This window comes from Passer domesticus, chromosome 1 (assembly GCF_036417665.1).
Source record: "Passer domesticus isolate bPasDom1 chromosome 1, bPasDom1.hap1, whole genome shotgun sequence".
Lineage (NCBI taxonomy): Eukaryota > Metazoa > Chordata > Aves > Passeriformes > Passeridae > Passer > Passer domesticus.
The window spans coordinates 127,176,591-127,201,092 of record NC_087474.1 but is presented as its reverse complement, the minus strand read 5'-3'; the positions used below and the strand labels follow the sequence as shown (position 1 = coordinate 127,201,092).

General features: G+C 36.5%; 1 protein-coding gene across 3 annotated transcripts in view; it reads left to right on the top strand.

The window, feature by feature from the left end:
* ARFGEF1 (ADP ribosylation factor guanine nucleotide exchange factor 1) overlaps positions 1 to 24,502 on the top strand; it is an 84,281-nt gene that overhangs the window by 19,000 nt on the left and 40,779 nt on the right. For 2 of the 3 annotated variants that reach the window (XM_064388327.1, XM_064388318.1), the window contains exons 2-9: positions 7,856 to 7,886; positions 11,574 to 11,730; positions 12,762 to 12,908; positions 19,539 to 19,718; positions 20,325 to 20,598; positions 21,124 to 21,237; positions 21,892 to 22,055; positions 23,144 to 23,277. In XM_064388327.1, the coding sequence (XP_064244397.1) occupies positions 7,856 to 7,886; positions 11,574 to 11,730; positions 12,762 to 12,908; positions 19,539 to 19,718; positions 20,325 to 20,598; positions 21,124 to 21,237; positions 21,892 to 22,055; positions 23,144 to 23,277 (1,201 nt within the window). The remainder of the gene's footprint in view (positions 1 to 7,855; positions 7,887 to 11,573; positions 11,731 to 12,761; positions 12,909 to 19,538; positions 19,719 to 20,324; positions 20,599 to 21,123; positions 21,238 to 21,891; positions 22,056 to 23,143; positions 23,278 to 24,502) is intronic. The other variant, XM_064388337.1, reaches the window with a different exon arrangement.

Genomic DNA, 24,502 nt, shown 5'->3' with positions numbered 1-24,502 from the left:
CTTATAACTGTATAAAGATATAAATAAAAAGTATATTTCCATTCTTTGATATTGATCTAAGAAAAAATTACAAATTTGGATGTCGCTGGGAGTTTTCTGTAGATTTAATAAAGGATGACCCATATAGTAATAGGGGAAGCAGAGGATTTACTGCTGTAGGAAGTGAGCTTTTCAGCCACATGTTAGAAAAGAAATGCTACTAAGAATGACTGTAGTTCAGTTATCCTTGGTAATGTGTGGCCTATATGTGTGTCACCACTCCCCAAGAAGTGAAGCAACTTGACAGTAGTCTCAACTTGGTTTAGCAAATAGAAGGATTATTATAAAAAAATCCAGTTATAAAACCCCACTGGATTGCATTATTCTGATTTAATTTTAAGCAGAATTATTCTGAATTAATTTTAAGCAGAATAAGGCCACTAGAGTAGTTTCTGCTTTTGTATAGATTTGCCAGTGATTCTGTATTTGAAAATGTCATATCTAATAAACTGAAGGAGCAGGTACTAAGTTTGACTGAAGCAAGACAGGTTGTGCATTCAGGTTTCTAAATTTACACAAGCTCCATATTCCTGAATGATACATTGTGAGGGCTGGGGAGAACCTGTAGTTCTAGTATTAGTGCCATCTAAAAATGGCTAAAAAGAAAACTGAGAATAAAAGAGAAGATGGCTTCAAAGATTAAAAGAAAACCAATGAGGAGCATGAGATATAATGACTTTTGAAGTGCAGATATAAAAGTAGCTTAACACTTGGACAGGATTTTCTGCGAATCTGTAGTGTATCAGAAAATAAGGCATGGGAAGTAACAACAGATATTGTTCCTTTCCTGTATTAGCACTCTTCAAAGAAGTTTGTGTCATCTAAAGTTGAAGCATGCTACCAAAGTCAGTGTTTGTGATTTCTGAGTTTTGACTTTGTGTGTCTGTATATGTAAATATTTCTCTGCATGATTCAAAGATTACTTCTCCATGTTTTTCAAAGATAATGAGATATGACTTCTCATACCAGGGAAGCATTTCACTTGATTAGAGGCTTTCAAGACTTTGTAGAGCACAACGAGGAGGATTTATACAGAATTTGATCAACAGTTATCAGACTCAAAATGTAACTGCTGTTTGTTTGGAATGCTGCTTCTTAAATTAACCTGCTTCCTTGGTTACTCCTTGATACCTGTAAACATGAAGTTGCAACAGTGTAATATGTTGGAATGAGAAGCAAGTGGAAGCGTTCACATATACTGGTGAGATTCTTTTATTTGTCTGTACAACAATTATTTTCTGTTATATAAATGCTAAATGAAGACCACAGCAGTGATTTTCTTAAAATCTGTACAGAACTTTGCTCTTTTCTGTCCCTGTGCCATAGCTGTGTGAGCTATAATTGTACAGACAGAGGAAAGTAAGTATAATGAAAACATGTAAATAGCCCCAGCAAGAACCAGCAGTTGTGCAGATGTGTGAATAAACTGTTACTGAAGGCCCGTGCAAAAGTTTGAGCTCAGGAATTTTTAAAGGGATGGATCACTTGTGATATTTCACAGTGGGGAGAATGTACACAGGTAAAATTCACACTTCGATGCTATGTTGTGCTTGCACTTGCATCTGCATTTCTTCCAATACCATTTTTCATTAGGTTAGCTGGATTTAAACAGAACAAAAGCTGCACCCTAAAGGCCTAGTGCCATTATCAGCCTGTTCTTGGACTCCCAAAAATAGGCGCTTTTTGTCCACCTTCTAGACACTGTGTTGAAGAGGGTTTGAGGGAAGGGAGGGGAGATCTCTGTCCATCCTGGAAGGTATGACAGAAAAAGCTATTTGTAGGATTTAGAGGAAGACATAGTACTTTGATATGTATCTTGGGAATTCCATTTAAGAAACAATTTCAGTTTTCATATGGAGTGGTTTGTTCTGCAGGCAACCCGAAATACTGATCATTTCAGTACTGTCTTCCTGTAATGAATTTGCATACTCTATTACTAGTTTTAAGCAGGTCAACCTGATTTGATAATCTAGGGGAATAGATTAATACAGTGTTAAACTAAACTTCGATTATTCTGTGCTGCTTTTGAGATCCCGTGAGACTTTTTATAAAGCTTTCTTTTTTTGTCTGTTTGCTATTGCATACACTGATACTCCATTGACATTGCAGATAGATGTATTAAAAGTTAATTAAGTTAATTACACCTCTTAGTATTAATTTAACTGCTACAGTTAAAAATGAAATAGGACAGGAAGATACCATAATCTGGGTTGGACTGTTCTCCATACCTCCTTAGTATATGTCCTTACATTCCTTTCAACTATGTAAGGAAACATACTGAACCTGGGGTAGCTCACAGTTCAGAGGCAGTGACACAAAGGCTCTGTGAGAGCAAGAAGAGTGGTCAGCTAGAAGCATCAGTGAAGTCTGTGTGCATGTTCTGGACACTCTTTTGGTAAATCTTAAGCTTTGTGGAAGATCTGTAAATGGCTTAGATATTAGGGATAGTGTTTGGGTAAAAGCAAGTGCTAAATTTGCAGCATGTATTTTTTTTCATCAACTTACTATTTTTTCTTAGATGCACTGACTTAGCAGAAATTGCCCACAGAGTGCATCTCTGGATTATAATTTATTTTTTTTTAGTATAGTGGAGCTTGAGTTAAAAACAGCTATAGGTTTCTGCAGTTCCATTATTTGGGCTTCTTAGATGTAATTATTTTAGGTTTTTTTCCCTGGAGTCTGTTAGTGCCTTTTGGGTGTTAGTGCTTTAGCTGGATAGACAAGAGACTTTTTGACACTGCTTGAAGCTAACGGATATCCAGAACTTAAGTAAGTTTAAGATATTTCCTAAGAAATATATTCTAATAACCCCATTCAGGGAAGAATGTACTCAGCATGATCTGTTTGGAATTTCTCCTCTTTGAAGGAGAAATAGGGCTTTTTGTTCCTGTCATATTTCTATGGCTTTACTACTGTAAGTTCAAACTTGGTACTTTTTAAAAATTAAACTGTTACCATATGTGTAATAATCTTATTACATAGTTGGGAGCTCAATTAATTAAAGTTATCTTCAAATAAATATGGAACTTCTAGTTTTATATTACAGAGTTTTTGTATACCTTGAAATGGAGAAGGACATTTTCAGTATTGTTAATGAGGGAAAAATGTGGGGTGTTTAATTCATTTATTTGTCACAATATTTTGTATGATACTGGAGACAGTCACTGGAATACTTGGATGGAAGAATGCAAGCAAAGTCAATTCAAGCAAAGCTTTCATGCTTTAATTTGATTTCACCTTTTTTAATACAGATAACAGTGTAATTTAAATTAATCTTCACTGCTTGTTCCTTGGATCTTATCCACCTGCTTTGACTTGAAAGAATTGAATGCAAATTGCTTCCTTCTCACAGTAGTTTTCTATGGTATAAGTCATGTGAACTCCAAACATTGACTCGTTTCCTTGAATTCTTGCAGCCTGTGCTGCTTTGGATGGTTCTACCTTCTGATTACCTAAGATGGTTACAGTTTTCTAAAATGCCACTGCTTTCTGGTTTGAATTAATTATATATTTAATAAGCTTTTATTCTGATGCTTACAGTGAGAATTAGGCTTTAGATGTGCAGATCCTTGTGGAATTAAGAATTATGCTTTTGCTTCTTTGGCAGGTAGCATCAGTTGTTTAGAATACAGTATTATGGGAATGTAATATGTGCTTGTTCTTGAATACAATTCTGATGCAAGAGTGGAAAAACAGAATGAGATGTATTAAATACTTTTAGGTGTGTGGGATTTACCTACCATTATGTTGTATAATGAACTTGTAAAGTATTTTTCCACTTTATCATAAATAGTTTGCATTTTTCCCAATAGCAGGTTCCATAAGAATTCTTTTTCCTGTAATCTAATGTACAGTTTGATGTTGATATCATGGAATTTACCTCTGTGTAGCATTCCTGAAGATACCATTTTAGTTATTCCTCACTTGATGAGAATGTTATCCTTGACTTCTGCCAAAGTATCACTCTAGAATATTTCTACTTCACTTAGCATGACAGTGTATTTAGGTAACCAGAAGGAAATAATACCTAAAGATACCCCTTTGAAATGTAGGTTGTTAGAGATGCCCTTTGATGTACTTCAGGTTTAAATCATATTTTGAATTGGATACAGGAGGGTAAACAGTGAATTATTCTTAAATTGGAGTTTTGTTCAGTGTTACAATCCAGTATTGCCCACAGCACCCCCTTGACCTACTTGGCCATTTTGATGTTGCTGTTGGTGTTACTCACTGTCAGTACAGAGAAATTGGTTGATTTTGCAGTTGCATGTGAGATTAGCTGGTGATAAGGTGGTAAAGGAAGAAGGGGAAAACTGGAAACTAGTTTGGTTTTTTTATACTAAAAGCTGTAAGCAGTCTGAAAAGAGTAAGGAAAAGTGTTCAAATGGCATGCTAAAAGTGAATTAAAGCTGGAGAGGTGAGAATGAAATTATGGATGTCTGTTGTGGTTTATCTCTGGCCAGCAACTAAGCCTCTCACTGGCTTGTATCAGAGAGCTGGAAGGGTGAAAGCACAAAAACTTTGGGTTGAGATAAAGACAGGTTAATAAAAAAATAAAATAGTGAGAACTCAAACAACAATCAAACAAAAATCAAACGCAAGAAACATGTGATGCAAAAAAATGCAGTAGCTCACCACCAGGTGACCAATTATCAGTCAGTCCCCAAGCAGCAGCAGGGAAACTCCACACACACCCCCTGCTCCTTGCCCCAATATTTTATTGCTGAATGTGACACCCTGGGAACTGGAATACCCCTGAGGTCTGTAGGGGTTGGTTGTTGTGGTGGGCATCCTCAGCCTACTCACTGGTGGGGTGGAGTGAGAAACTGATAAAAAACCTTGACTCTGTAAGCACTGCTTAACTAAAGCATTCCTGAATTATCAGCAGTGTTTCCAGCAGAAATCCAAAACACAGCACCATATACAACCTACTGTGAAGAAAATTAGCTCCAACCCAGCCAAAACCAACAACTAAGGTCTTAGATGTTTTCAGAGATCTTTGAAATGATGATGCTTTGTAAAAGTGTAGACGAAATGGAAAATTATGTTGAAACTCATGTACTTGACTCCTCATTTTGCATGTTTGGTGAAATGGTTGATGCATGCCATTGTAAAACTGCAAAATAATGTATCTCTTTGATCAGCTCTAGCTTCGGTGTGCAAAAGCTTTGTGTATTTCCATTAACTCTGTCATAGAGATCACAAAATTCTATAAAGAGGTCTTCTGGAGCTGTGTGTGAATGGGAGATTCAGAAGGGGTTTTATTTTGTGATTTCTGTTGCACTTTTAAATAATTGCAGTTAGTTCCATTTTAGGGCACATGATCGTTTCAGTACTATAAAGTAATCTGAGCTGTTTTTCATAGAAATTTTGTGTTTACATCACAGAAAATATAGAGGAAGCTCTTGTCCTTCCCTACAGTTTTCATTCCCTGCTTTAGCAGCTTATATCCTCTTTATTTCTTCCCTCACAGAATGAACAGTGATTCTGAGATAAGCTTTTCCAGCTCTGAGATCCTCTGTTGCAGTTTTGGTTGTGTGTTTGGAGAGAGGGAGAGCAAATTAAGGAATGTTGTCAAGCCTGGCTTCATCTTTCTTTTCTAGCTAATTTTTAGTTCTGCAGGGATTACTTTTTCCCATTGAAAAGAATGCATCAGTAACTGTTCTGGTTCATCTGTCTTTAACAGATTAGTTACCTAGCATGAGAATTGTAAGTTACCTTTATTATAATCTGGTTTTCTGCTGATAAAGCTTCTTGAATTTTTGTGTGCTTCCTACTGGATGTGGTTGATACATGACCATGAAATTGTACTGTAATTAACTTGTGTTCTGGTGTTGCGAGCAGAGGCAGCAATCAGACGGTGAAAGAAATTAGGTTTTCTCTATTCTCAAGGGTAAAAGTAAAGTTCAACTTTACTGTTTTACCTCGTTCATACTAATAGTATCATGTCATGCTTCTCTGCAATTACAAATATTTTAGTCTTACAAAAATAATTTATGTCAGCTGCTGTAAGAACCTTTCTTTTTATTTAACAAAGGTTATAAAATCAGTGGTTTCACAGTAGTAGACTTAGGCAATGCTGCTTGAAATGGTAGTAACATTTAATTAGAATGACACGTGTGTAAGTTTTCTTCCTCTGGTCAGTTTTGTTGGAAACTGTAAACTTGGAAGTCATTCAGTTTTATCCGTTGGTTGATAATGTTGATGATGGACAGACTTCAGAGTACCTCAGGGAACAGAGTTCCTGAGTGTGAATGCTGAGGTGGGAGGTACAATAATGGAAGGTATGAAGATGCTGGAACAGTAGAAGAGAGTTTCTTATTTTTGTTGGTCAGGAATTTGTCTTCAAGTGAGTAAAAATCATAATGTCATAATCTGGGAGGAAGGTATACTTTACTGAAACATTTCAGACCTTATTGAAACATTGCAGAGTCTTATTATTGCTGCTTGCTGACAAATGCTTAGTGTCTAGTATATGGAATTATTTTCATGTTTTGTCCAGTCCTGGGTAGCCCAGATTTGAGCAACTTATGGAGTAGCTGTTTCTGAGATGAACCAATGTCCTGCTAACCTCTGGGGTTTACTGGGAGTAAATATGACCATCAGTTTTACCAGAAGTAAGATACAGCTTTTAAGGTGATGTGCGTTCTATATGTTCAGTTTTCTTGATATTGGGAAAATCAGTTAGTAAACATATTTGCTATGAGTGATTTGTGATAAAATACCAAGCATGAGAACCTGTGCTGGGTAAGTGAATCAGTATGACCAAGTGAAATGGTAAACGAAGGACAGAATGCAGACAAAGTGTGATTTTGCTGCATGGGAACTTGGTTAGAAAGACTAAGTTGGTGTGTTTTTTGTCAGAATCAATCCATGCCACTAGTTCAAGGCCTATACACAATAATCAAAGTATAGTGTTTGGTTTAGATGATTATGACTTTGCATGTTTGAGCAGGACTTGATACTGGAATAGATCTGAGAAGATTTCTTTAAAAACCCACACACACATTCATTCTTGATCCTGTACAGTTTATTTCAAGTATCTATTGCTTCAGCACTGCAAAACCTAGGCTTTATGAAATTCCCTATGATTTAAGCATGCAAAATTACTAGAGAATAGACAAGACTAGTCTTGAATCAAAGATGTTTCCTAAAATTAGTTCTAGTAATTTTAAATTATTTTGAAAGTGTACTGTTTAAAAATTGCTGAAAACGTTTGCCAACTATTCAACCTTCTGTTATAATATATTTTAAAATAGTATGAAATAGAGATGCTACAGACTTTTTTCCTCTCCCTTAGTCATTACTGTGGTACCTAACACTGTTTAAAACCAAGGGTGATAATTGGTCATTCAGATTTCATGTAAGAACTAGCAGTGGTGGATTGGTTGTGTTTCTGTATAATACATATTTATCAAGCAGTATATATTTTATATCCTTTATGGGTAGATTAATAGTTTGAATAATATTTGTGTTTTCCTTATTATTTCTATATACATCAGCTGTGAAAAGAGCTGGCCAGTGTCTTCACAGAAGCATTCCAGGGACGTGATGTTTAGCTGGCATGACTGGATGCAAATTTAAGCATCCAGTTTTGAATATAGATTTGCAAAGTAATTATGATGCAGTTTGTAATCAATGCAGGTAGAGAGTACAGGTACTTATGAAACTGGAACATATATTTTCTGTTTTATAATAATCCTGGTTTCAAATGTTTGCCTAAATAGTTCTGCTATCCAGTAGTTTTCTGTTATTTAATTTTGTAAATATGCTTATGATGCCATTTCTATAACTATGCCTTTGTTTCATTTTACAGAGGAAATAAAGGCTGAAACAGAAAAGCAAAGGTATGTGATAGTTCATTGTATTAAGTGATAGTGCTTTTAACATCTTAAAATGTGTACCATACTTATTCTGCATGGGGAGTATGGGTTCTCTCTGAAAAACATTTTCAGCATATTTTGGGTGGTTGGTGGTATCTGGAAGTGTACAGATAGTGCTACTTTATGTGTCTGGCTTTTCTGGTGCAAGGCACAGGGCTTAGGAGAAGCAGCAGAAGGTAGCTTAGAGGGAGCAGGGTGGTACTCTTTGGCCAAGGAGCATAGGGAAAAGGGATCAAAGTTGGAAAAGATCTTTGTGGATGGCACAGAAATTTCTTTCAGTGTATTGGTGGAAGAGCCTTGAAGTACATTCACAGAACGGGGAGGAATGAAGGTAAAAGACTTGAAGTGAGTGATCAGAGGGGGGAGATTGGGATGAGGAAGTGGGAGTAAGCAGAGAAAAGTATTTGTAACTGGCAAAGATAGTGTCTGGAAAGGACCTTGTTAGGGAATAGGCATAGATTTGTGAAGACAGTTCTTCCAGAAGTGATGGTAAAACCAAAAATTGACATTCAGCAGTCTTCGCTGTCAACAAACTTCTAAGTATTGCTAAGCTGTGGGATCTGTTATTGGCATTTCGTTACATGTTCCACAGGATCATCTTCCTCATCCAGTGTACTTTCCTAACTCTGGGTCTGGACCATGAGGTGAAAACTGTTCATGCCACTTGTCAAGGGAATTGGAGCAGTGGGTGAAACTGAGGATGAAAGTGTTCTTAGGCAGCTGGCTGCTGCTTGGGGATATCTATTCTGCCCTGTAACTGGATTTCACTACTGGGCAAATCATTAAAACCACAGCTGTCAAAGTTGGATGCTAATGATTTCTGCTTCATCTCCTGGATATTTGAGCAGAAATCTACAGTTTTGGTTTGGAAAATAGAATCGCTTCTAGTTGTAATTAAGTCAGTGGGAACTTCGTTTCAGAAGATGTAAAGGAAAGCTTAATATCAAATAAGCTGAAAAATTTAGTCTTGCAGCTTATCAAATTGGGTTCGTAAAACTTTGGGGGTGAATCTGATTGAGATTGTGCTTTGCTTTCCCCCAGTAAAATGAAGTCAATGCAATGAGCTCATAGTAAAATTTTAAAAATATATTTCATATTTATCTAGTGTTTAGAAAATGTTGCATCCAGCACTACAAAATTGTTTCAGACAGAAATAATAATATGAATTTATAATAGGTTTTTCTTAGAGTGGTATAAATAAAGCAAAAGTCTACATTGTGAAGCATGATAAGAAAAAATTCTTTATGTTAAATATTCGGTGAGAGATATTTGTTCTGAGCACTAAATAAGGAAAAGTAATCCAGTGCTGTAGTTAAATACCATGCTAAAACTGAGACAACAGAATTAAAATAATTTATACAAATGTGGTTGAGCCATTTCTGAACTTTCAGTACATAATTTCTGCCCTGTCAATATCTGAAGTTGTGATTTTTTGGAAGTAGAATGTGTATGTCCTATCTTCCTATAGACATTTTCTAAATAGATTTTGGGTTCTTTGGTGCTGTCATTATTTTGACAGCAGCCTTTTCGTACTGTGAAGGCTTTACAGGACTTGGAAATTGTGAATGGACTTCTCTATTCTTACTGTAGAGTCAGATTGTTTAGGTGCAGTAGAAAATATTGGTTTTGTAGGCCCTAGTGGGGTGGAGGGGAAGGAAATAAAAAAGTACAAACTGATTTATGTAACTATTGCACAGCAAATACTGCCAAAGTAAATTTCCAAATCCATTATTTGATACATACCTAAGCCTTTCTCTATGGCTAATACATAAAGACCAGCATATTTCATAATTCCCATGCTTTCTAGATGCCTTGGGGGGGAAGAAGGTTTTGGGAATAGTTGCTGGGTTTAAAAGCAATTCACTTGACATTAAGAAGTCCTTTTGAGTTTCTCGTCTCCTCTCTCTGCTATCCCCTTCCCTTACATTATCAGCAGTGTGAAGAGCTGCTTTTCCAGAGACAAATGTGCATCATCCTCCATGTTTAATATCTTGCCCATTTTAAAATAGCTTTCAATTCAGAGAATTAGGAGACGCTCCAGGCTAATGTAGCAGCTTGCTGTGGCATGGGTTCTTCAATTTCAGAATCTCACCATGGCCTATTCCTTGTTTTGAACAATTCTGGGTTTATTTCCAGAGTGCTCTTTTTAACTTAATTTTAATGGTTTCAGTGGACATAATCACCAGATGAGGAACAGTCTTGTCATAAGATACAAGCCACATATAACTCCTCTTTCATTTCTCAGAATAAACCTTTTATAGGAGTATCAGAGAGATTCAGGAACGTAGAAGAATCATGTACTTTCTCTGCAACTTATCTGATTAGGGTATTGTTCAAAAGAGCTCTGCTTCCAGCAAAAAAATACAGGGCAATAAATAAAGTTATGCATCCAACAAAAACAAAAAACAAACAAAACAAAAAAAAAAAAAAAAACACCACTCTGGTTTCTTCAGAGGTTTCTTTTTTTTTTCTTTCAGGAAAAAAGTGTGTAGGGATAAATTCTTAAACCTTCAAAAGAGATGAAGCCAGTAAAAAGTAGCATCTTAATACTAATGACTCACTCTTTAAGTCTTGAATTTGGGTACTCTTTTTAAGCAACCTAAACAATATCTGTTTGAATGTGGTAACAGATATAATCTCAAGGACAATCCAGCCTGCTCCTTGAAAAGCTGCAACTAATTTGTATTGATTAGTTTAAGGCCCACTCCATAATGCGTGGGACTGCAGTCATGCTTTGGATTTATAATAAACTCTTAGCAATTCATTCTTCTACTTAGGGAACATGAAATTGAGTGCATTCCTTGAAGCATCTGTTTTAATTAGCAATGTGCATGGGAGCTGTATTTGAATGCAGTTTTCTACCAAGATCTGTTTGAATTACTGACAGAATTCTGTAAGCCTTCGCTACAGAATATGGCATTTTGCACTTTAATACTGCTTTTCAAGCCTGTGTAAGACAGTGTAGTTTACCTTTTCTCTAAAGACACCTATGAGTGCATAAAAAAGGTTGGAAATGCTTTATATAAAGGTGATGAATTATTCTGTGAATTGAAAAATCTAAACATCTTGCTTTGAGCCAAAGCGAAACTGCATTGATGCACTCAAATTAGTGAAAAATGACCCATTCCTAATTATCCTTTTGTGGTATTAATGAGCACAACCTTTCTAAAGGTGCTGTAATCAATAAAACTTCAACAGCTCAGAATTTTCTTGCTTTTGTACAGTTAGTAATTTCAGATAATTTACTCAAGCGAGATATGCTGGTAACCACTCAACTCTTAAATTAAGTGGTGTTAGCTGAAGCAGAGATTGAGATAAAGGTTCTGCTCATTTTGTTCTGTTGGTTTGTTGCTTTTGCCAGTCTAGTAAGGGGAGTCCTTTGGTATTTGAAAGGAAACAAGACTTGCCACTTCCAAGCCAGCAGGTACCACTGGATAGCCCCTTAGTGGGCAAGTGGGTCAATTTGCCTGGTCCACAAAGGAGCCATGAAGTATAAAAGGTGTTAAGAATACTTTGCATATTACTATTGTTAGAAGTTTGTCTTTCCTAATGTTTATTTTCTTGATACTTTATTTCATTCATAAACATTGTGGTGATAAGAAGGATTTGTGTGATGACTTCACAGTTTTCTAATACAGTTGTTCTGTTTAGTCCCCCTCATGGAGAAGCAAAGTCTGGTTCAAGCACTCTTCCACCTGTGAAATCAAAGACAAGCTTCATTGAAGCGGACAAATACTTCCTCCCATTTGAATTGGCATGCCAGTCCAAGTGCCCCAGGATTGTCAGTACATCCCTAGATTGTTTACAGGTCTGTATGAAGATGAGTTTTAACTATAAGCTGTAAAATCTTGTTGCTTTGGAGGGGGAGTACAGTTATATGTAATAAATAATGTAATGGGGTTTTCATTATTTTATTCAATTGCACGCCCAACAAATAGAATGTGTTTCTCACAAAAGATGAATGTATGCCTTATTTATTATGTAATGTATGTGTGTGTTTCTTTATGTATATATTTTAGCACCATTTCCTAGTTGGGTTATTATGTACAGCAACCTATTTTCCTGTGTGTTGAGCTAACACAGCAGGTATGGCATTAGCAAATCCATTTTATTCTATTTACAATTGCAGTAAAATATTTTCAATTTGAGATGTCTAGTCTTTCAAAACTCTTGAGGTTCCTGTAATGTTTTCTGAAGACATTGTATTTAGCCATTCACTCCTCCAGAGCAGCCCAACAGTGAACTCAGTTTACAGTCATAGGCACATGTGTGCCTGGCCTGCTCTCATACCATGATGCTGCTCTGTGCAGCATGGGGATTTACAAATACTCTTGTACCTAAAGCATTCAGAAGAGGGTTTTACTAATTTTGTAATAAATTTTACTTCTAAGTATTGAAAACCTAGGAAAAGCAAAGGGTACTAGAACACCTAATACCAGAAGAAACGCTAAAAGATAGAATACTAGCTAGTAGCTCAAATAGAGAGGATTTGCAGGTGGTTTATCTGGTATAAAAAGCATTTGTATATTGACTATATATGACGACTTCTGTGGTGTGAGTTAGTTTCTAGAATCCTGTTTGTTTTAGAACGTTTACTACTGAACAAAACTTTAACGTTGAACTTGCTGACAAACTTTGTATAGCAGTTGCTGACTGAAAACGGAATAAATCTGGAGGATATGTAAAAAATCCTTGATGTTTTATGATACATGGGGTAAAAGGTACTGTTTTGTTTGTTCTGTGCAAGTTAGAGCTATCAGGTGAATTTATTTATTATAACAAAAAGCTGGCTTAATTTTTTTAAGCTTGTATTTACATGGGTTTTTTTCCTCTCTCCAGAAACTTATAGCATATGGGCACTTGACAGGGAATGCTCCAGACAGTACAGCTCCAGGAAAAAAATTAATTGATAGAATTATCGAGACAATATGTGGCTGTTTTCAAGGCCCTCAAACAGACGAAGGGGTTCAGCTACAAATAATAAAGGTAACATGTTTAATACTTCCTGTATTTATAGTGGCAGCAGCAGGAAGACATTCTTGACCTCAGAGTTCAAAACCAGAAGTGCTTAATTTGTAAATGTCATAGCAGTGTTAAAATATTTTCTTCATCCTGTTTTTTGGAGGTGGAAACCCCCTATTCTTTGCCCTTCCCCTAATTTCTTCCACTGCATTTTGGGTGCATTCATGGTTGTGGCCTCAAGTCCTGTACATAGACCACTGTGTGAAACTGATTCACAGCAGACCTGTGGAGCCTCTAATTGTGAGGAATTACTGTCAAACAATCCTGCACTCCCAGTGGGAGAAATTGTAATTAAGCAGGAGATTTTAAAATCCATTTTGGAATTTGTTGATGAAATGCAATTAGACCTGGCAGTTGGACATTACCATGCTAGCTTTGTACTGCTGTGTCATACACTTTTGCTTGAAGGAGTTCCAGGGTTTGTTTCCACAGCTTATATAAATGTTGCATGTGGAATTTGTACAAATGTTTCTGGGGAACCTGTTTTCTGATTGCAGCCATTAATTATGGGTATTTGTTTCAGGAAATTACTATGCCAAGTCCTAGAATTTAGCTGCTTAGTGGAAATGCTGTACCCTGTTCCTGTAACAGCATTCTTTGAATGGCTGCAATGGTAAAAGCAGTGAAGAATACATTTGAAGTTAGTTAAGCAAAATGGAGTGTCTGTTACCTCATAATGTTTTGTATATTTATCCTGAGGCATTGGCATTTCTTGCAGATTGTATTTGCTTGTATTAATGCAAAGAATGTACTTTGTTCTCCTTTTCATAGCTCGAACCTTCCCTGTTCTTTTTTGCACTCCACTTCTCCTGCAGATAGTTGTTACAAATGTTGGTTCATGCTGCTGTTTTCTAGATTTCTTGTGTTGTTTTGCCCATGCCTTTAAGATGTTTTCCATGCTGCAAAGGGAAGATTTTATTGATTTAAACTTTCAGTGGCTGAAACTATTATAACTCTCTCTCATTGTAATACTGTCTCTTTTAATGCTTTCTTATTCCACTCCTCCCTGCCTGAAGGGGCTTTAAGAGCTAATAGTCCTTCTGTTCAGGAGAAGATTTGAGAAAGTAAACTCTGCGACAATTGTTAAGTACACTCTTTTAATGCCTTAATTTTTTTACTGTTTACATGTAGCTAATTGCCATGTTAGAGCAACTGGGAAAGTGGAGAATACTGTTTTGACTTTGACTCTGTCTTTGTCTAATACTCTGAACACCATAAAAAGCTTGAAAATTTTAAATAACCTTGGCAAAGACCAGAACTTTTGACGTTGGAAGAATAATGAAACTTCTAAGTCAGCCATACTCTCTTAGGCCTACTAACTCTTCAATTCTGAGATGAACATGGACCCTACTTCTCCAGTACGATTTGAAGGATGATCTTCTTAGACTTTTCTGTGGTTCTGGTGATCAGTATGTTGTCTGAAGAATCTTAATTCCGTCAGGGAGATAGAAGGCAGCAGACCTGGATCTCCTGCTTTTTTGTGCTGGTGTACCAAGGCTGCTACCCACAACAGAAGCAGCACTCCCACAGGGCAGCTGCTTCACCAACACCACAGTGCAAGCTGAGAACTTTGATCACTTGGACGCCTTTCTCTCTGGAGGATTGTCTTGGTTCTGCATGCAGAATGGTGGCCCTCGTGTAGCGTGCTGCCCTCCCTCTGGGATCCAAGAGCCATCATGGGCAAGAGTTAACAGGCAGTGCAGGTTTCCTGGTTACTGGGTGGCTTTCCGGGGTGGAGTCATCTTAAGCCAGTTCCCAACTACCAGAGCCACTTAGACATTCTGAAAAGCCCTTTCTGCTGACTACCAAGGAAATCCTCTTGCTGACACAGAGAAGAATATTTTGTCTTTTTTTAGCTGTCTGAGCTTTAGAGTCATATCCTGCAGTAGTTCTGATGGAGACTTTAAAGTCTCTTTAAGGTCTCATAATCTTTAAAGAGACTTAAAGACAGAAAGTTTAACTTTTCTGCTCCTATTGCTTGCAGGTTCTCTTCTCTTCTGTAATGCCCTTGTTCTTCATCTGCAGACTCTGTGATGAGCCAGAATGGAAAATCAGCCTTTTCCTTCCTTTCCCTTGTAGTTCAGTTTGATTGGGTGTAATTCTGATGTGAAGTCATGCAACTTTTTTGTGTAGTTGTTGTGGTGGGGATTGTTGTGGCAGAAACAATGCAAGTAATTAGACTACTGATGCAATTAAAAGTGGTTTATTCAAATTGTGTGAAATAACATCCCTTGATTGAATCTTTCTGCCTCCAGGCTTGCTTTCCTAGGGCTGCTGTGGCATTTGTGGTGTGAGAGTGCAGACTTGCACTGACAGTTGCAGAGATCTTACTTGAAGTTCTGTTTACATGTCTTCTGGCCTTTTGGTGCCTGAAGAACTAAAACTATGGCAAAACTTTTTTTTCCCTTTATTTTTTAAATTTGTAAAGAAGGACTAGGGAAGAGGAGGCAGGATTTAATATATCGACTGTTTACACTCGTGTTTTCTTTCCTTGGTTTGCCATGTGGAAAGTATATGCTGTTATATAGGTGCTTTTACAGCTTAACTTATGTTTGTGTGTGCTTGATAGCTGTAGTCTGAAAAGTTGAATGTTATTTGGTGACTTTTTTTTAGTGTCACTTAAATTCAAAAATCATTTATCTATGAAGGTTATTTGATGTATTTGTTGTTTTGTGGCTTAAGGAATTCACTTTCCTGTGTTTTTCAAAAGTCAGTCCATGCTAACACATTATTTTGTGATAAGTAAATGTTTGGACTTCAAGCTAACTTAAAAAAATTTAAAAATAACCTTGTGGACACTCTCAAAAGGAACAGAATTATGTGATTCTAGTAGCTAATTCACACTAGAGAGAGGAGCCAGGGCTACTGTTTTATGTGCTGTTCCAAGTATTCAGGAGTTTCCAGGCAACTGAATTACAAAATCAAGACAAAGTAAGCCTGTGCTAATCAGATGACAGCTGTACTGTGTCATAAATCTTCCAAAGATAAGATGATCAGAGTTGGCTGAGAGGACAAAAAACTGACCCTGAGTTGAAAATTTTTCTCCTGGTTGTAGTCACGTTGTTTTGCTGTAACCATATTGTTCTCATAGAATATTCAGTGTGAGAGGAATCAAAAGTTTAGAGTTACAGATGGATGCTGGATGTTTTTAGTAGAGGACTATTGTTAATTTAGTTTACTTTTAAAATTACATTTGTTTTGCCTCACAAAGCATGATACTTCCTGAACTGTTCTAATGCACTTGTTTTAAATAATAGTAAATTCACCTGGTAAATATGCTTCAGGCTAAGAAAGAATACAGTGGGTGTTACACAAAGATATGATAATTTGTAACTCAGGAAGTTATCCTGGGGATTTTTCTCCTTTCCCAAAGCCATCCAGTGGTTGTTTATAAAAATGAATAAGCTTTATTTATAGTAAGTAGGTGGCAGCACGGAACTGTAGGGTCTTTCCCAAACACAGAACAATAAGTATGAAGGACTGGAGGGAAAGTGTAAGGAAACAGTCACAGTCAGGTAGCCAGTAGTTTCAGGGCAAGGAAGGCATGTTGGCTGTTGGTATTTTTGCAGGCTTTGTGACAAAGAAAGGTTTTTTGGAAGGACCTGAAGGAGAATGAGGTGGCTCTAACCTTTCACAAAGGTTTCCTTCTGTTTCTAAAGGGCAGCAAAGGGGAGGAGTAAATAAAGTAGGCTTTTTTTTTCCTTTCCTTTATTTACTAGCTCACAGTGAGGATACTGTGAGAGCAGATCAGCTAAGTGTGACCAGAAGGAGTGGGAACTCAATTGCAAAAAGCCTTGAGCAGCAAAACTTTGTGGTAGAAAAAAGCAACATAATGCTGTGACTCCGTAGAAGTAGCTTGCTGTTCCAGCCTCTGCAGAGAGCCATTTGTCTGTCCAAACTTTGCTCCCATACTTTTCCCTTACCCCATCCCTTGTCCTAGCAAGCATTTAATACTCTGCACCTACTGAAATCACTTTTAAAACAAACAAAACCCCAAAACTAAACACCAGAGAACCACCTGAGGATGCTTTTGTTTTCTATAATTGTTACTTGCATTGATGAGTTAAAATAGCGCAGGTGGCTTCATGCTCTGGACCTGTTGCAAAGTAAGAGTGTGGCTGGGAGGAAGGCAGAGCTTTTGTTACTCCATCTCTCAAGGACATGTGTTGTGTAGCAGTTTTGGGTTTTAAGTAAAACTGCTTCACAGGGGGTTGTGGTGATTGTCCTCTACTCATTTGTCATCCCTCTCCCCTCTCTTCTTCCTCATGTTGGACATAGTGGTTGTTTGGTCGCAGAGTAAAGGGGAGTAACATGAAGAAAAGTACTAAAATGAGAAAGGAAGGGTTTATTTTTCTAATGTGTGACTTCACAAGGGTTTCAGAGGAGCAGTACTGCCACTCCTGATTTCATAACGTGTGGTTTCTCAGGGTTAGCTGTCATGCTGTTGTGATAATGATGTACTCTTCTATGACAGAGAATCAGGTGATGGTGTCTAGGGCATACCATCAAATGCAAACTGTCAAGAGAGAAGGATGTTCAGAAAGTTATTGTAAAATACTTTGTCTTCCATTTGTCCTCTTATTTCTACTGGATTGGCACACTAGCAGAACTGAGATGGGAAGTTCGAACAACTAATAGCCTGAGGATTACTCTAAATTGTAAGGAAGACAGGAGATATTAGCAAAAGATCAAAGCTAAAAATGCTTATCAGTTTGCAAATGTGTGTCATAGTCATTAAGATTTGTATCTAGTGCTTGGGAAGGAAAGAAACCCTAAGAAGTGGCTATCAAGAGCTATTTCAACTCTTGTATAGTTTGATGTCTGCAGGGAGATGCCCTGTAGAAAGGCTGATTCCTCAGGCTGCACAGAAAATATTATTCAGTGAATTTGGATTAATATATCAAGGAGGTATGTCTTAGTATGTGTTTGAAGCATTTCTTTGCTTCCACACCTCTAATCAGGCGGTGTGAAAAGAACCAGGCTCTATTTTTCATAACAAGCATACTGAAAAAAATCAGGAAATTCAAGCTGTTAAGCCAATTAAAACAAAAGAACACATAATCTATCTGTAGCCTTGTCACCTTTCTCTACCAGCTGGCTCTACTTTCTATTATTAAAAGTTGGGTGAAAAAACATCATAAAATATCACTGAACTGAGATGGAAGTTAAAATTGAATTTTCAAATATCAGCTTCTAACTCATCCAAATTTAAGAAGGAGACAGAAGATGACACAAAGATGACATTGACTTTATGAATGGCATCACCAGAAACAGTGATGGAGACTGGATCCCCCTGCACCTTTCGTTAGTGTCCTGAGTGCTAGGCTGCAAGAGACCTTGTCTTCCAAGTGAAAAGCTGTGGGTGGTTCTTAATCTGGTGTATCAAGTATGTGTGTGTACATGTATCAGTGGTATAATTTGTAACTGCGTGAAAGAAATATTAACTAAATCTAAATATACTGTGTTGGGTCTAGACAGTAGTGGTTTGGAAAAAATACCTGTTTATGCCTGGGTCCCGCTTGTTCAGCTTGTGTTCAAGAGTGGCTGATTTTACTTTTTAAGGGGTTTGAGTGACAGATGGGTACTGTTTCTCCACTTCTTGGTGCCTTGAATGTATAGAAGTTCTGACAATGTCAGTAATAGATGTGAGGTGTGGTTTGATGAGTAAATTACCCAACACTTGAAATAACTTTTTTTTAACTGATAAATTAAAAAATATAGGAGCTTTCCACTGCTCCCAGTTCTTTCTTTATTACCCTAAACATCCTATTAAATGGTAACTGTCAAGGTTTTTAATGCTTAAAATTCCCTCATTTCTTTTACTGGATTACAGTGATGAATACAAACTGTTGCAAACCAGGCTCTTCCACACACATCTCTGACAATGTTTTCAAACCCTGTCCTCAGGTTTTATCTGCCTCTGTTTCTGCCCTTTAATCTAGGCTGCTTCTGCCTGACATAAAGCTAATTTGTTCCTTTCTTCTGTGTTATCTGATTTTTCACAGGCTTATGTACTTTTATTTTTTTAAAGAGCAGCAGATATTACTGGGAACAGGAAGAAATAAGCAAATTTCAATGGAGGGGCCAACACAATTTTCTAGCATCTACCAAAAAAAGCTGTTATAATGGGCAGTTGTCTGAGTATAGCTGTCTGACCTCATAGTCAGTCTTTGTTCATCACATTTACATTTATTTCTAAAACAACTTTTGGACTCTTTGGTTTCCCTTCCAGGCTTTAACAGTCTGTTCCTGTTTTGTGTCTAGAAAATTTGAGGATGACTTCTATTAGCTACCTCTCTGATGATTCCTTTGGTTACTTCTTGCTGTTGCATGCTATGAAACATGTAATTCTTTGATGTGTTGATGAAAACCACTCAGTTTAATGTAACTGGTCTGATTTTCCAATATGGCTACAAGACTGGGAAAACATATGAGGGAAAACATATTTATGTGGGAAAACATAATTAAATTGCAGTTCAAAATATGTATTTAGATATATTTTAGAAGTAGTCCAGTTTTGGTATTTATTAATTTGCAGACTTTTTGACTGATAAATGTTTTGACTGGTGAATGTATATATCTGTGTTTATTTAGGCTTTGCTCACTGCAGTAACATCTCAACACATAGAAATCCACGAAGGAACAGTACTACAGGCTGTAAGAACATGTTACAATATCTACCTAGCAAGCAAAAATCTTATAAATCAAACTACAGCCAAGGCCACTCTAACACAAATGCTGAATGTCATTTTTGCACGTATGGAAAATCAAGCAGTGAGTATCTCAGTATCTTTATCTAAAAACTACTTCTTGAAAGCAAACCAGCTTGAGACATTTGTTTCATCATTATTAAGTCTTTTTGGTTTTTCTAACTTGGGTACTTTGGGGGAAAGAAATAATCTGGTATCTGATTTTTCTTCTTGTGTTTTCCACTCTGAAACAGGTGAAAAATACGGAGTTTGGGGGTGGGGTAGTGTACAGAAGTCACAGAAATTCTTCTCTTTCTGGGGATTCCAGAACAAGGGACCACAAAAAAAAGTTTGCCTTGATGTTTTTCCAAGCACTCCTGTTTATTGTCACATCTACTCCCTAAGCTTCCTTATAGGGCAGGCAGACAACTCTGGGTTCTATGGTTTCTGTAGTGTGGTCATCCCTTCTTTGATAGTGAAGGTATGATCTACATGCATAGTTGGGAAGCAGCCCTCTTGCAATGGATTTCCCATGATACTGAAGTTATTTATAATTAAACAAAGATGCATTTTCTTAAACTGCTACTGTGTAAGCAGAGACAATAGAGATGTCATCTTTACAAAATAATGCATATATCTTATTGTTTTATTTTGATAGTCAACTACCTCTGTGTTTGCAATGCTTTTGTAGCTTCAGGAAGCCAAACAGATGGAAAAGGAAAGACACAGGCAGCAACACCATCTCCAGCAGTCTCCAGTAAGCCATCACGAGCCTGAATCACCTCAGTTGAGACATATTCCAGCACAGGCTGATCAGCTGTCCAAAGACCATGAGAGAGAGCTTGACCACAGCACAAACGATGTGGACAAGAACCTTCAAGAAGATATTGAGGCAGAAAATGGATCTGACATTTCTAGTGCTGAAAATGAACAGACAGAAGCTGACCAAGCCACAGCAGCAGAAAGTAATCAGTGTGTATTTCTGTTTCATGGAGGGAGGGAAAAGGTCTGTAAAAAAAAAAAAAAAAGGCTTGAGAATTGTCTTTTTTCTCTATCCCAAATCTGGAGTAAGACATAAGTTTTCAAGTAGTTGAGTAATGCAAAATGCATTTGTCCTTGTTACCATTGTCCATCAAGAGCATACTTAAGTCCTGCACTCTGTAGGAGTCTGTATCAAAAATTCATTTTTGCATCTGTGTAATATTGTGAAAGTTTTTGACAGCATCTCAAAACCCTCAAGTTTTCCTGTTGTAATGTATGTGAAGATACAAAACTGATGTGTTTTGTTGGCACAGGCCTGTAGATTAATTGCCATTTACAATGGCAATTAATTAACATTGCAGATTAACCACCGGAGCTTTTGCATTCTGCAAATACCGATTTTTGAAGCATCCAGACATTTATTCTAAAATATTAAGTGCAAGCAAAGTATCTTCTTAATTTCAGAGTTTCTCATTAATACTTGTTTGTGTTTGTTTTTCTTCATAAAGATCTTTCTAAAGCTGATGGAGGAACTTACGATGGTGAAAGCAATGAGTGTGAAGAGAAGGCACAAGAAATTGTAGAAAGTATTGTGCAGGAAATGGTGAACATAGTAGTTGGAGGTATTATATTAATATCTGTCTAGTCAGTAGTGACTGCGGTCTGGTTCTTGACCTTAAGAATTATTTCACCACTTTCAAATATTTAATAAAATTTATCATCATTTAAATATGACCTACGTGCTAAAGAAGACAGTTGTGCTGTCAGCCTTTAGCAGTGCATTATTTAACAGTAAAATGGACAGGATTTCATGCATTGTTTTACACTCTAGATTGGAGACTTAATGTTCTTTTAAAATACAAATTCTTGGTGCTTTTTTGGTTTTGTTTTTTTTTTAAATTATTATTTTATTTTGTTTCTATACAAACACTCCCAGAAGTAGGTCTCTCTCTGTAGCAGCAGTGTCTCACTATATTTTTCAGTTTGTTGTAAACTGTTTATCAGACTAGTGAGTGATGTTGCATACCAATACTTCTTGGAAACTTGGTAGAGTGGTGCCCCTGACAAGTTAAGTTATAATTAAATTTATTACTGTAATTTTCATTGTTGATAATTAAGGATATTTGCAATTCTTATAGTTTTGTAGTGCCATGTAAATTCTGTCTTAAGCTCCTCCTTATGACATTTTTTGGTATTTAAATGTTGGTTTTAAAAGCTCTTTTTAACTTTTAATCTCACATAACATTTGTTAATTATTTTTGCATCTTTTCTGATAGATGTGGAAGGGACTGCAGGTGGTGATGGCACAACTGTATCCTTAGAGGATGGCAGTGACAGTGAAAACATTCAGGCAAATGGAATTCCAGGGACTCCAATTTCTGTTGCTTATACACCATCTTTACCCGATGACAGATTATCTGTCTCTTCCAACGATACTCAGGTACAGGCAGATATAATTAGGAAATACTGAAAAAAAGTATTATGTTTTAAATGTTGCCCAATGCTTGTGCAGAGTGATTAGTATAATTCCATAAAATAGGTTACTGACATGCATTTCGATAATTAAGTTGTGTTACTCTACTTCAATGCACTACTTAAATGAAATTTTTCTGAATAAATTTTGCACATGATGTCTTTTTTATCCCAGCATGTTTTTAGTTGTCCCATGGAGTTACTGTTCAAGAGAACTCAGTTTCCTGTTTCGTGAAGTGCTCCTGAGAAACTATGAAACTAGTATTCAATATACATAGTGAAACATACAGTCAATTATACTCGTGCCTATGCAATTTTAGTGTGCTCTTTTCAAACAAGAAGTACAAATTTCAAGCTGATGGCATGATCTTAATGCAGTGATTTCAGATCAAAATTTCATTAACATATTTCATTAACAAAATAGATGTGAAAATATACTCCCTCTCCTGTATGAGACGTGTACACTTGTCAGCTTAACAAGAATATTTGCTGTCAGACTGTAATGAGTAATTAGGTTTGAGAGTAATAATTCTAAGTTCAAAAAGTTACAGCCATGTAGGGCCATACAAATAGAAAACTTAACATTAAACAATAATGTTAATAATGTTAAGACTTAACATTAAACAATGGAACAATAATACAGAATTGCAAGAAATTAGTAATAGGGGTGTTTATTGTACCATAGACATTTTATCAAATGTGTCTGGCAGCAGGTAGGTAACTATTCATGCTCTGTTAAAATGTCTGGTGTTGGGATGGTTTTAAACTACTGAAAGTGCCTGGCAGCAATTTACTGCAAATTACCCTACTTAAACTTGACCTACCTAATTTCATGACACTCTTTAATTAATTCTGACTTCTTACTGAGTAGGCCATTTTTAATAGTGACTTTCAGCTGGACTGCAGAGTTGTTTTTTTTCAATCTTGAGTCCGTAAAGCTAAAGTGACTTGGTTATATTTGTATAATATATTAACTTTTTATTGTTCAGAGGTGGGGATTTCCCTACACACCCTACTAATGCAAAATGGAATACTGAAATATGTTAACTTCCTTAGGAATCTGGAAATTCTTCAGGACCTACCCCTGGTGCTAAGTTTTCCCACATTTTACAAAAGGATGCCTTCCTTGTATTCAGGTCACTGTGTAAACTCTCCATGAAGCCCCTGTCAGATGGACCACCAGATCCAAAGTAAGTAGAATTTTCAAGTTTTCCTAATTAATCTAAAAATAAAAATAAATTATATAAATATTTTTGTGAGTCCTGTTAGTGAGAAACTGACAGTGTGTTGAAAAGAACATAGAAACTTTGGAAATGTTCTTTTATGATTTAATGCACCTTTTGTATACCTGTTCAGAAGTTTCTTAACACCTATCCTTTTATGAGTTGGAATGTAGTGCTGTTTTATAGTTGCTGTTTATAATGCATTTGAAAAGAGTTTGTTTAGAAGATTATCAGATATTTCTGGTCTTGCTCACATTACTCTGCTTTTGGTACCTTCTAGGCTTGTAACCATTGCTGGTTGTGCCCCATAATTTCTTTTATCTGTTTCATATTGCTCTCCATCCAAAACATAGCTCTGTGCTGGCCACTGGGAGGAAAATTTAATCTACAGCAGCTGAAACCAGCACATTTGTGTATCCAGTACACATCCTCAGCTCTGCTTAATATAAACTTCTTATCTGGAGCTGATAACTGGTTATGATAAATTCATGATGAAGTGTTTCATTCTTTTGTTCAGGTTGGACACTTCTGTCAGCCTACTTAATCAAAACACAAATGTTTGATAACAAAGATTTTATTTGGCTGTTTGTTCTGACTGAAGATACCATGTCTTCAGTTTCATTTATAGAATTGTTGGTTGTAAAGCAAATATAGAGTCCCCTCTATAGATGGGTGTCAGTATTAAATCTGAGTGTCAGCAGAAAGGTTTGCTTTCTGATCTTGGATTTATATGCATATAATTTATATACATTAGATTTGCACATTAGGAACAATTGCTAATAATTTTCAAGAGGGGTGCTTTTTTGTTCTAAGAAGTGCTAAGAGATCAAATTGAAACTATAGTATGATTTTAAGTGACAGGGAAAGGCCTGGTGTTCTTCAAAATAAAATCAGCTGTACTGTTCTGAGTCTAGCTTTTAAAGCAGGTAACTTTAAGACCGTTTAGTTAAATCAGTGATGTGTGATGTGGGTTTAATAAATTGAAAAGATATTATGTAGTCAAAAGAGTTTGAAGATTTAATCTAGCAGTGTATTTTTGGAAAGTCAGGACATTAGAGAATGAAGACTGAGGCATGAGGGTTTTTCCTCGCTATTGCTGAGAATTGCCTTCCAGGAAATGCCTTGAAAATCCTGTGGTTTTAGTTAGTACTCTGAAACTTAAAGCTGTCCATTTATTAAAGGTTTTAGTGGA